This window comes from Monomorium pharaonis, chromosome 4, assembly GCF_013373865.1.
Source record: "Monomorium pharaonis isolate MP-MQ-018 chromosome 4, ASM1337386v2, whole genome shotgun sequence".
In the NCBI taxonomy this organism is placed as follows: Eukaryota; Metazoa; Arthropoda; class Insecta; order Hymenoptera; family Formicidae; genus Monomorium; species Monomorium pharaonis.
Window position 1 is genome coordinate 21351593 of NC_050470.1, and position 13761 is coordinate 21365353.

The 13761-nt window shown below is 31.4% G+C and overlaps 1 protein-coding gene and 1 long non-coding RNA gene across 2 annotated transcripts; one reads left to right on the plus strand and one right to left on the minus strand.

Annotated features, from left to right (window-relative positions):
* Nucleotides 1–3452: 3452 nt before the first annotated feature.
* LOC118645275 lies at nucleotides 3453–5494 on the plus strand. Its single transcript, XR_004963037.1, has 2 exons — nucleotides 3453–4267; nucleotides 4365–5494. It is a non-coding gene; the product is annotated as an uncharacterized LOC118645275 (long non-coding RNA).
* LOC105832835 (hyccin) lies at nucleotides 4943–13712 on the minus strand. The gene is made up of 8 exons (XM_036286036.1): nucleotides 13101–13712; nucleotides 12412–12546; nucleotides 11924–12049; nucleotides 11502–11719; nucleotides 11273–11419; nucleotides 10974–11104; nucleotides 10128–10244; nucleotides 4943–7820 (listed from the first exon to the last, which is right to left on the minus strand). Exons 1-8 carry the CDS (start codon nucleotides 13248–13250, stop codon nucleotides 7288–7290), a joined length of 1557 nt encoding a protein of 518 aa, XP_036141929.1. The 5' UTR covers nucleotides 13251–13712; the 3' UTR covers nucleotides 4943–7287.
* Between the last annotated feature and the right edge of the window lie 49 nt (nucleotides 13713–13761).

A 13761-nucleotide genomic window follows, 5' to 3' on the forward strand; every position in this document is an offset into this window, starting at 1 on the left:
TCCCGAGTCCTAAACTTAGTCCTTAAATCGATTTTAGTTTTAACTCGATTAACGTGAAAATCAGCTGTAAAGTATATCTTGTTATTGCTCGTATTATCTTTAAGAAGATTCCATTTCTCGCGTTTGCCTTAATTGCGGCCGGCCAAATTCTCATTATTCAAAGGAGTTGTGCAGATTGTTGTGCAATCTGCTGTAATCTTTATCCTTTACTCTTCAAATACTGATTTCAGTCCTTACTTTCGATTTACAATTGGTAACAATTCGATCTTCATCATTTTATTTGAATTGCTCACATGCTTGAATTATGAGCTGCACGATCTCGAATTTAATTTTGTTATTTAATTTTATGTTTGCCATTGTACAATTAAAAATAGGTGGATGAGTATTTTAATTATACGTTATAATAATATACAATCTGTAAAAATAAATAAATATTTATTAGAATCTTTAAAACTATCAAAATATGTTTCAGGTAGATATGAAAATAGTGCTTTAGAAGCCGAAACAAATATTTCAGCGGACTCGAATTGCCAATCTCCAAATTTTCTCAGCTGTTGGTTTTCAATATTTCCCTTGAAATTGAAAAAATATTCGACATAAAGGTTAGGAAGAAATAGTGACGTAATATGCAATTTAAAAAATTTAACAGAATACTCTAAAATAAAACGTAAAGCAGAAAGATATATAAATATAAAAGATCCAACACATTTCAATTCTAATCGCTTAATGGGATTAATGAGATTAGGAGAAGAGAAGAAAGTTTCTAATTATTAATTTCATGGATCAAGAATGAACACATTTCCCGAGAGAAATGTGCTCGCTCGATTCTTCTGATGGATGCACAAATAAAATGCGAATGGAAAAGAAAGAATAATTGCGAGATTCGTTTGCCGATCTCAAGGATGAATTCGCCCACGCCATTCCGCAAATTGACGTGCCCTCATCCATTCCCTCAAATACCTCTATCTCCCAGCACGCGGGGATGTCAACTATGCCGTATTACTCCGATAGTTTGCGGACGGCCGCGCACGTTTCGCGTCGTTCTACCGGCACGAGTTCTGGTTAGTTCCGACGCGATTTGATTATCATTCCACTTCGAAAGCGGCGACGGCGATAAGCTTCGTCGCAAACGTACACGGGCGCGAACGAGGAATTTCCACGGATTTTCCTCCGGAAAGTGGGACCGAGGGTGCTCCGGGGGTAGGAGGGGGAGGGGAGGTGGAGAATGGCTGTATTACCAGCCGGATTGCCGGGTGCTCGTCGATGAGCGAAAAGGGGCTTTTCATATCCCGGCTTTGCCCGTAGTCTGATATTGATACGTGAGCGAGCGATCGTCGTCGACGCGCGAATGTAGCACGCGCGCGGTAATTCCGGCAGATCGGCGGGATTCATGAAGCCGCGCGCGATATCGCAATGCCGGGTCTCTTTGAAGTCGAGAAGCGGCCGGAACGAAGTGCGCTTAGTCCTTCCGCAGCGATGCCGCGTCTGAATAAAGGACGCAAACACGCGAATTCTGGTCTCTCTCTCTCTCTCTCTCACTAATAGGAAAACTCGATTAAGGTGCGGAACGGGACCAGAGCTTCCTTCCTAAAGAACGTTGCTTTTCGTATTAGAGGGCTAAAGGATTTGAAAGATTAATACTTTCGGAATGACAATTAAGTGTCGGTGGAAGAGTTCGACACTAACAGCTTCGTAAATTCGAAACTTCAGATTATAATGAGACTTGGCGTAAATGTAAAGAAAATTTCTATATACATCAGTTTAAAAATTTTCAACAGAAAACAGTTTAAATTGGTGAAGTCATGCTTAAAAGAGAAAGAGACTTTTGCTTTCTTTTCGATATATCGTGTAAACGAAATATCAAAGAACTTTTATAAAAATTTTACCTTTTATAAATATTTATATATATTTAACTACGCTATTTATTTAAAAAACTTTTTTTTAATTTAACTTATATATACTTTTTATATGTAGATTTTATATATTATAGATATAAATTATACGGAATTACAGATATAATTTAAATTAAATTATATTAATTTATAATTAATTATATTAATTATTTTAATCTAGTATCTGAAACTTTGTAGATTATTAACATATTCAGTGTAATCTTTTAATAAGGAAAATGACTGAGTTTCTCCTTTGATTTTAATAAGCTTTGAATATGTTAAAATATACTTATAACTATAACTATGCGTTTGGCCTTTGCTTGTGACGTGAAGTTTTGTTGTTGCAACTTCTCGTTTGAATAAAGTAGGATATAGTGTTTCATAACCGGTTCTTTCAAAAGATGATAATGAAACTTGCGCAATGAGGAAGTACAAGATATGATTATAAATATAGAGAAAGATGTTCAGAGAAAAATACTACACGTTTATCTGGCAAAGGATACTGTGCGTAATATAAATTCAGATTAGCAATTTTGTAAAAAATTTGTAAAAGCAAATTTGTAAAAAATTGAAAAAAGGATATATCACTTATTTAAATTATTATTTAATTTATAATACTATTAAATATTATTATACGATATTCAAATAATCTTTAGAAAATAAAAAGAATATTTTTTAAATCACGTGAAAGTATTTAGATTCTCGAAACACGATAAAAACATTTTTCAAATTGCTGGCAATCGTGTTGATGATCATAATAATATCATTAGAAACGCGTACTACGTGAACCGGAATCGTATGTATTAGCAGAGAAAAAAGCATCCTTCATCAAATCCCTTTTTTTATTTTCTATTGAAACACAATAGGAAACGACAAAGATCGTCAGAAAGTGATGTTATAACATGAAAAATAAGCAGGTAATTATCAATTTAATATCTTTAAACCCAAATTCTAACAGAGATATAAATTAGAATTTATTTCAGCAATGTTGCAGTAACATTTCAAAAATATAAAAAATACTATCTTATACTTCACCAATGCACCAACGTCACCAAATAGACACGACAAAGTTTCTTTCCTAGTTACAAGACGTTCTTCTTGTAACTAGGAAAGAAATCACACGTACAACATAGAAAATCCAAAATATTATCATTTTTCATCCGCATTCTACACAGAAAAAAATGTATAAATATAGTCAATAACATATGTGATTGCGGGCTGCCAACTACATAAAATACTCAATACAATAATATTTGCTATTAATGCAAGTACAATATTGATACTGCAATAGCATATATTATTGTATTGAGTATATCTGTAATTGGCAGTCCACAATAACATATCTTATTGAATATATTACATTTTTTTTCAGTGTAATGAAATAATAATTTATTCAATGAACTCCAAAATTAAAATAAATATATTTATCATTTATTTAAAAGAAAATACATTAATTCACAACCAGTTTTTCCTCGAGTTTTTCTTATATAATGCTTTTTAAATTTTTTTAGTTTTTCTTATATATGTTAAAAAAAACATTTTCTAGTTATTAAAAGATGAAAAAGATTGAAAAAAATATTCGCGACAAGAATATATAATTTACTATAATTTCTATAATTATTATAATTTCAAAGAAAATTTGGTTTCAAATGCATTAGCAAACTTATTAACACAGTTTATGTCTTACTGAATTTAAAAGAATGGCATTTTATTGAATGTACTACTCAATCTATCAATGTGTTTCCTGTAGTGTGAAACAAATATTGCTAAACTCGTTATGCTTGCCAATATGATATAACTATCATCTATTAACAATCTGTCTCTGCGTTATAACCGAAATATCTGGATGTTAATTGTCATTGCCAGATAATAATTGATAGACGTCACGTTCAGTCCGCCTATTAATTGCGTTACCTAGCCGGTCGATATGTCGGCAATAAGAGATTCAATTTTTTAAATCAAAATTTGAAGCGAGAGAAACGTAGTTACAAAATCAGAATCATTTTTAGTGCGACACACAATATCCGGTGAAAAAAATTGGGAATTAAAGCTCAACACAATCTCTGTTTCTCGAAAAAAAAATTATTTTAAAATCATTCTTCGAATTGAGAATTTTTTAAATAAATTATTAATTAATTTTAAAATAATCCTTATGAAAAAACTTTACAAATATCTAAGTATATATAACCTCCTCTCTTGAAGTTTTCTTATAGATTAATATTCTCATCTGGATCCTCTTTTTATATTCTAGGAGACTTGATTTACGCTCGTCCTTCAAAATCAGTCGCCTGAAAAATTTCTTACCTCCATTGTCTCGGATTCCCTTAAAAATTCGATGCATCTTTCAGTGACACATTTGCGATGTAAATGCAACGGTAAGAAACAAATAAGTCTCCCGACAAAGACCATCACCCTGATGTGAGAATCGTGAAAGAAAAATAGCGGGATAATCCATCCGTTTATCTTCCTTAGCTACCATATAACGGAGAGCTACTTATTTCCCTTTCGTGGTCAAATCGAAGATTCACAACCGCGAATCTGTAAAACTGATGGTCGGCCGAATCGCGGATTTCGTTTCGTATTCTGAAAAGCACTTCGTAAGCGATATTTCGGCAAGCGCTATTGATCGTCTAAAAGCAGCTTGAATTATTCACAAATCGGAGAACACCTAAAAATCTAATATTTAAAAAAATGGGATAGAAAAATGCTCTCATAAAAATGTAAAGAGCTGAACATAAAAATACCTAAAAATCAGAACGTTTAAAATATGAAAATAAAATCCAAGGATTTTTCAACGCTATAAACAAATAATGAAGAGGAAATTAATATTCGCTGCGTAATTCATATTCATCGCTTTACAATTCAGGAAACGTTTTTAAAACAGTTTTATTTAAATAATACAAAGATAAACGTGGAAGGTAATTTCCGTATACTTTTGGAAATAATTGGATATGTGTATCAGTACATATCATATCGTAAAAGATTCTTCGGCTATCACATCGAATAAAAGAAATTGTCGTAAAGGGTCTTAAATAAAGTAGCGATATTTACTTTTATCGTTGCTACTATCAGTTTTTCCAAATAACTTCAATGTATTTTTACAATCCATATGTTATACTTCAATTGATACAATATAGGCCATATAGTAATCATTGACCTTTAAACAAGCATTGAAACTCGGTTTCGTTCTTGATATACTGTTTCACAGTTTAGAACATTTCGATCTATTTTTAACAAATGCAATTCACAATATATTACGATTCTTTTTATATTTAAATCAAATTTTCTTTTCTCTTCTCTATATATATACACACAATTATTTTATAATATTTACACATTAATAGTTTCGGGTTACAATCAGGGTTGGGAAATAACACGTTACTTGTAACACCTTTACAGTTACCTTTTTTTAAATAACAATTATTTTTTATTCTGTCTGTAACGGTAACGGTAACATCGTTACATTTTGACAGTAACGATTACAAATTTTATCCTTACTTTATAAATATAATACATGCTTAAAGACTGTACGATTAAACACACAAAATCAATAAATATCGATTACGCTAAAGACTTTGTAAGCATGTCATTCTGGAAAAAAAGTCATCAAAATGTCGTAAAACGATGTAAAAGAATAATAAACAAAAAAAAAATTGGTATTTTCTAAGCAACAGTAATGATAACGTGTTACATTTTAAAAATCAGTAACAAGATTTTTTTTAAGGTAATAGTAACGCGTTATTTTTATAAATTTTAATTTCTAAGTTCCCAATCCTGATTACAATACATCTGCGTAAACTTAGAATGAGCATGAAGAAATGGGAACTGATCATAGTGTTCTTTATAAAATTAACTTCGCTTCAAGAAAATTTTAAAGGAAAAGCTAATTACCACATAAATTAGTGTAAAATACTATAGTCTTTGGCGCATCTCTTTTTTATTAGCCAACTTTACGTCTACGTTTGTACATTTCTTCAAAAAAGAAATGCATAAGCATGCAAAATAAAGTGGTACTTTAAGGAGAGGTACTTTTAAGGTACATACTATCAATATTTTTTTATGTGTATTTTGAACACATACGTTAATTTATAAAAATATCTTACACTTTTTGTATAAACACAAAATTTATACTGCACCTGGAAGCACATGATTTTCTTCTTGCTACTTGTCATTTCCATGTTATTAATCAGATGTACTAAGCTTAAATTTAGAAATTTAAAAAGTTACGTATAGATCTTACATGAAAAGATTGCATCTTGACGCTATCGTTTAAACACACAAAATAAAATAAAATGTAGAATAAAGTCCTACTCGAAGTTTGTTGAAAAATATATATCTACTATTCAATTCCCATTTTTTCATGCATATCTTGATTAGTTAACCATTTTCAACATGGATCAACGTTCACATGAGAATAAAATCTCTCTTTATATCTGAATTTCGTAATTCCCAACAATCACATATATATCGTATATACATATATATCAAGGTTTATTATATATATATATAATAAAACCTAAATAGTTGATATATATATATATATATATATATATATATATATACATACATCAACTATTTGCACAAAACAAATAATTCGTCATGAATCTTTAATACCATGTTAGAACAATTATGACAAAATTAATAGCAGGTATCTATTATTCAACTCAGATATGCCTGATATTCTATATATATCTATTCATCTTGTTTATAATTAAGTAATATTGTGCAACTTTGTTTTAGACGTCCTGTATCCCCTTCCTCCTCTCAATTGTAATGTACCTTTGATTTAAACATACAAATTTGTTAGTTATATTGGAACTATAGAGGAAAGCTCACTATAACTACATCATAGCACATCTGAGTCAAATATAAACATACATATTGTATCATAATTATACTTTTTCCCCCATTTGTAATGATCTATAATCTTTAGAAGTGAAACTCGATAACTGCATCTGAATAAAGAGGTATTATAATATCATACGACGACGTGTATAAAATATATGAAATAAATTATAGATTAGATAGTTACAAAAATTAGTCAATATGCACCAATATACACAAAACATCTAACGAAACAACTGTATTTTTAGTTCATATTGTTCCCTCTCCCATTTTTATGTTCATTATGGAGATCAATAGAGTAATGGACTGACTAAAATCGCTATATGTCAAGAAAAATATACGATTCTTACAAGTATCGCAATGCAATAGCAATATACATGTATCATTGTTTGCGAAAATATAGTGCGTGTGATATTAAATAATTCTAGGAAAAGGCAACGTGTACACATTATACATGGATTTAATAAGATTCTGCTAGATGGAAGAAAATGGCTTATGTTCAGCCCATTACTATTCTTTATATAACATTTTTTTTTTTATTTTATCGTCATTAAACAGAGCTAATCTGGATAGAAGAACCCATGGACTCTGTTTCATTATGTGATCTTAAATTAATAGAATTTTCCATATTATTACCATCGGTAATGTCACTACTTAACGCCAGTCTCTCACTGTCAATCAACGCTACATTTGGGTCTATTATGATCGCATTATTTTCTATATTATTTTTCTTTCGAATCGCACATCCATTAACGTTTCCATCAATTTCCCCTTGTTGTTCATTTGTTAATATTGATAAACTTCCCTTAACATTCTCCTTTGACGTCGCTTGAGAGCAGAGCTTCTTTTCCTTCTCAAACGACGTGACGTGAGTATTTTTCGTTACCTTCCCTTCTTTCTCTTTAGGTTTCTTCCCGAGCACGGGAAAATTCGCAATCTTCGAAACAGTCTTTTGATCCTTTGATTGTCTCATAGAACCAATACGATTCGGCTCTGCGGATTCTGGTTCCTCCATGATTGACACCAAGTTATTTTTACCCTCTGCAGTAGTTTCATCTTTTATTACTTGTATTGGTATGTCATCTGAAGACAGAAGAAAATGTTTTTTTGTATTATAAGAAAAACTTTTTGCGGCAACTTGGAATTGACAATAATAAAAGCAATATATATTAAAGTTAATAAGCATTTTAGAGGCAAGAAAACATAATAATTCATTTAAATTACACCTATGAAAAAATGTGTTTGCCATAAATACAATTTGTTTATGTTCACCTAGAATAGAGACTAGTCAAATTGAACATTTAAATAGCATATCAATTGCACGGTGCGTATGCAATAGAGAGAAAAAATTATTTAACCTTAACAAAGAGAAAAACAATAAGAAATATTTTGCAGAATGTTTGCAAAACAAGTACATTCATTTTTTCTTTCTATTAATTATACATATATTTATAATATATAGATATATGGTAAAAATAAGTGAACATTGAAACATTTAAGGAACATATAGGATATGTGTCGAGAAAAATAGTCTGTAAAGTCAAAGCTAGAGAATATATAGTGCAGAATATTATTATAAAAAAATAAAAAAAGGAAAAAAAAAGTAATAGATTGCAAGTAAAAAATAATATTTAAACAAGAACAGTGAGAAATAGATAAAATAGTAGGAAAGGAACATCGAATACATTTTCTAGTCGAGCAATATACTTGAAATTCTTGGTGCAGGAAGATAAATGTGCCATGTCGACATGCATGTTTTCCAGTCATGCGCTGGTTTCTGTTTAGATTTTGTTTTATGCGTATGTCTCATTATAGCTGGAAGTGGTATTTCTGAAAGGAATACATCCACGATCACATGAATTATTATGGTCAACAACTCATTCCTGCGTGTGTGCGCTAGTGTATATACCAAATGAAAATATAATCATAAAGTTTGATGAAGAATCATAGAGCGTGATGAGATTTACATCATCCTACAGTGTTGTAACTGGAGTGATAATACCATGTGTTTGACGACAGTGCGGCAGTGGCACAATATTGCATTGATTTACTGTTGCCTTCTGTATATACATTTTCCACTGATTCACGAATGAATTCTCCCAGCGCCTGTTCCTCTAACAAGCTATACAGATGCGTGTTAGCGGCTGCCAATCTGTCGTCAGGAAAAGTAGAGTCGCACATTACACTACTATCTTTTCTAGTTTTCTGATTGATATCGTCCTTATTGTCGACAGTTAATCTCTTTGACTGCTGATCTTTGGTCTTTTTGGGAGAGGATTTTATCGGCGAGCTTTGGCTGCTGCTGCATATACTTCCACGCCTAGAACTTTCCAATGAAGAGGAAGTCTGCGCCTTTCCTACACCCGTATCCCTCTTATCGGAATTTGGAAGTGTGTGCTTCCAATGCCATGGACGACGTTTGTGGCTGCCAGATATTGCCGGCCGCTGTTGCTTCTCAGCTTGACAATTGCTCAATTCGACCGCAAATAACATCTCATCCAGATCGTCTAATGACATAGACGAGCAATCCACATTTGGACTTTGTATATTACACCCTCTAACTTATTATATACATTTTAAAATTTTACAACGCGTGCGAATTTACTTCTCAATATATTTTATTACTTTATTATTTGCAACGCATATTATATATGTATTTTATGATTTGCGAGTTACTAAGGAAATCAAACAATACAGATGAAGGGGGTATGAATAATACATCGCACGTGATTTTCCCAGAAATGTGTGCAATTACTGTATTAATATTTGCTTGTTGGGCAACTATTCATTCATGGAGAAAACAATTTTCAATTCAGCAATATAATTTCATAAAACTTAGAGGAATGTTACATGCAAGCCTGGACCTAAAAGTACTCGACACATTCATGTCCATGCATCCGCTTGTGTATTATTTATGTTTGTTGTACATATCGAAGTTGTGTAAGAGAGGTAACTAATACCCAAACATACAATTAACATTTTATTTATACGTGTTAGCTATCTTAATAGAAAACACAGCTGTCATGTTAATATTGTTAGTATTTTAGCACCTTTATTCAACCATAAATATTCGCCAATGTACAAACTTGCGTAAAACAATAATTTATATTTAATTTTGGGCATAATTTCAAGAAAATTATAAAAGACATGAACTTTTTATCAGTAGCAAATAAAAAAATAGATAGAAATAAACACAAATATAGTATTATCATTGCATAATAAATTTAGATATAATTTTAAATGTAATATTATTCATGTATTTTCTCTAAATAATTACAGTTTATTCTTCATTATTATTTCTGTGACGTTTACTAAATTTACTTTTTAGTACATGTCGTCGTACAAAGATTAATAATTTATAGTAGATATAAACACAATATATAAACATACCTGGCAATTTCTTAGTACGGAAAGAAGCATTTGTGATCATAGACTTTGATACGGTTGGTGTAGTGGTCGCTGGGGACAATGCAACACTAATTCCAATTGGTCCATCGCTCGGCTGACCTGAATAAACAACATAAAAAATTATTAAATACAATCTTTGTACAATACATGATGTTTTAAATATTTAACTTAGAGGAGGAAGATCAGAATTAAAATCGCGATTTTAAAAGTTTAGTGCAGTTCAGTGCAAAAAATCATTCATGTCTATATAAAAAATATTATATATATATATATATATATATATATATATATATATATATATAATTCCTAAATATTTCAGTTTTTTCAAAAATTAACAACAAATATAAAATTTTTTAAGTTATCGGATCAATTAAATAAAATGACTTGACGTGATCAATCTGAAAAAAAGTAAAAAAAGCATTTAACTATTTTTACGATATTTTAAGATCGATCATTTTTCCATTGCATACAATTCAGATTAAAGAAAACCCAAACCGCTCAAATTCTAGTTTACGTTGCTGTTACTGCACAACTATTAAACGGATGGAAATACATTACTTCGTTCGGTATTTATAACCATACATCAAAAAAAGTCAACTGATTATAAAACATTATAATTCTTAACTTTTTTCCTTACTTTTCTTTATTCCACCATTTTATTAAGTTGTTAATTTAAAAAAAAAAGTTAATATTATAAATTTAGAATTCGTAATAAGTACGAAAAACCTTTTGCAAGAAATCATATTTTAAAAACGCGTTTTATTTTTGGCCCCCTCCTTATTAATCAAATAAAATATATATTATATCTGTTTCTAATGCGACAATTACCTGGTGCTCCAGAACTGGCAGAATTGCGTATAGCGTTAGTAACTAACATTACATTTGGATATGCTTCATAACATGCTCTGTTATGAATATCTTCTACAGCTTGATTTCCCACATACCAGCATTCGTTATACCTATAAAAAAATACTATATTAAATTATGTTTATATTTACAAAAAAAATGTATATCTAAGTATCTATAAAAGACGCCATGCTAGTAAATTAGTCTAAAATAATCTTGCCAGAATTGATGTTAATTGTTATCAATAAAATATTGTTAAGTTTGCAAAATGCATTACATACATGGCAAAATATACAGCTTCCAAGAATTCCAAGAGAAATTGACTGGATACTGGTATACGTGGTAAAAGCCTTGGAACAAAGCTAGATTCACTGCCATATGAAGAACGTTGATGATGTCCTGGTTTCATGAATCCTTGAGTAACAAGTCTACAACAAAAATAAAATTGTATTGTAATCGAAAATAAAAACAACAGCATTCAGCATAGTTAAAGATTACAGTAAAACTTACTTTGTTGCAACCTTGCACAATTGTTCTAAAGCAAATTTATTTATATATCCAAGCTGCTGATTATAAATAAAAAGTAGAGCTGTCATAACTTTTAATCTATTCTGCGCATTCAATGTTTCTACTTGTTGCAATGGACCCCAGCTCACAAGTTTTGTGTTACACTCTTCAAAACGGCGGACTGCGCTTTCTGTTAGTGAAGCTGGTGCTAAACTCGCAGGCTGATTTTAAAAAATATATTATTTTAAATAATTATGAAATTTAATAATTGATACTAATGTAAACATGAAATAATTAAGTATATAATTTCTTTTCTTAGCAAAATTCTTTTTTGGAATTGTTCTGGTTTCTTGTTTGTTGAAATGTGTTATTTCTATCATTTTCAAATCTATATATCAAATAAAAATATATATGCGCAAACATACCTCATGATATAAAGACAACATAGCAAGGGATGGTAATCTAAATGAAATGGATTTTTGTTGTCCTAATTTATCAACCACTTCCAGATTATATAATCCAATTAATAGAGTTTCAAGAGAACGACAACTCTGAAAATTAGATATTAATAAATATGCTGTTAGAATCTGTTGTAATAGTTGCAAGAATAGTTCTTTTATAAGTTTCAATATAATAAAAGATTAATTTAAACATATACAATAATTTTATGATTCTATTACAATAAGATAACACGAGATATTAGACTCATTTGTCATGTAAATTGCATTACATAATTCTCTTGTATTACATAATTCTACTTAAATATCAGTTACATATCATGACAGTGTAAAACATGATTGACAAATGACATAAATAGCAAGTAAGCCACAGAGAATGATATTATTTATAGCACTCTTTATACAGTAGTGCATTTTTTATGGAGGTTTTATTTTCAATAAAACTATAATCTTACCTTAATATCACCATGGGCAGCAGAATTTAAATAAATATATATTAATGTTGGTAGAAATTGCAGAGTAAACCTTTGTAACTCTATTTCCCGAGACCGATAAAAGTTGTACAATTGATTACACACTTCATCCATCAGCTGTAACAATAATTTAAAATTTAAAAAAATTGTATTAATTATCCAATTCAATATTGTAATATTATTATTGTAGTTCAATTTAAAAACTATATCTCAAGACCAAAACCAACAACGTACAGTTTAAAGAAACTAGAAAACATATAAAATCACATAATATCATTAGTACCAAGATTCCGTTCTTAGTTTCTTGCCATTCTTTCCATTCTTAATTGTGTTAAAAAACAAATATGTTTGACTTCAAAGTGTTTTACAGAATAGTAACATCCTTTTCAAAAATATCTGAAATTGCTGATATCATATCTTAACATTCTTTACAAAAGTAATGCTAAAAAAAATACAAATCTTTAATGACTCATGTGCATATCTCTTCCTGTCATTATGTCAATAATTATAGTTTTTTTTTCAAAGTATGTCTGGTGACTCATCACCAAGGCTGTCAATGCAGCGATAAGGAGTGACCTCAAATAAAATCATTTTTCCAGAAAGTAGCAGGCAATGTAACAAGTAGAGTTTAATACCTAAATACGAAATATTCTTCGGATCACGCATCATACCTCACTGTACTTGGTGCGCTCCTCCAGAAGCACGTAGAGCGCCCGCACGATCTCGTTGTCCTCCGCGAGCGTTCTAGCGAACATGTGGAGTTCCGACGGTGCGACATCCTTGCAGTCCGCCAGCCACTCGTTTATCAGGCTCTCTGTCATTTTCGGCCGGACGTCTCTCGCCTTCGTCAACAAATCGAGAGGATCTTACCGACGCCTCGGAGTCTCGGCTTCTGCGACTCGCTGCTGATCGTCACCGTCACAGGGATCATTACACAGGCCTAGGGTGAAATGGCCACGCGCGGTGCATCGAGGAGAAGACGAATACCGTATCAGCATTCGCGCTCAGAGTCCGACATACATGTCGCGGACTCCTGTCCCGTTCCGTTCGCGCGTCGCCGATCTCCAGACACTGGAGTGCGAAAAAGTCGACGGAAACTACCGAGGTTATCGTCAATCACTGTCGCTGGCAACCGCACTCCGATTCTCACCGACCGATAAGCGTTACACGTCAAAAATTATCGTACTAACGAGCGAACTCGGGCAATCGGCAGCAAGCCGTGACACTTAGTCCCGATGGTCCCAATAAGGACAGGACAGAGTCGATAGAAATCCATCGAGGAGGAAGGAAAAAGTGCATACACGCACAATTCGCACGACTTAGCTGCACTCG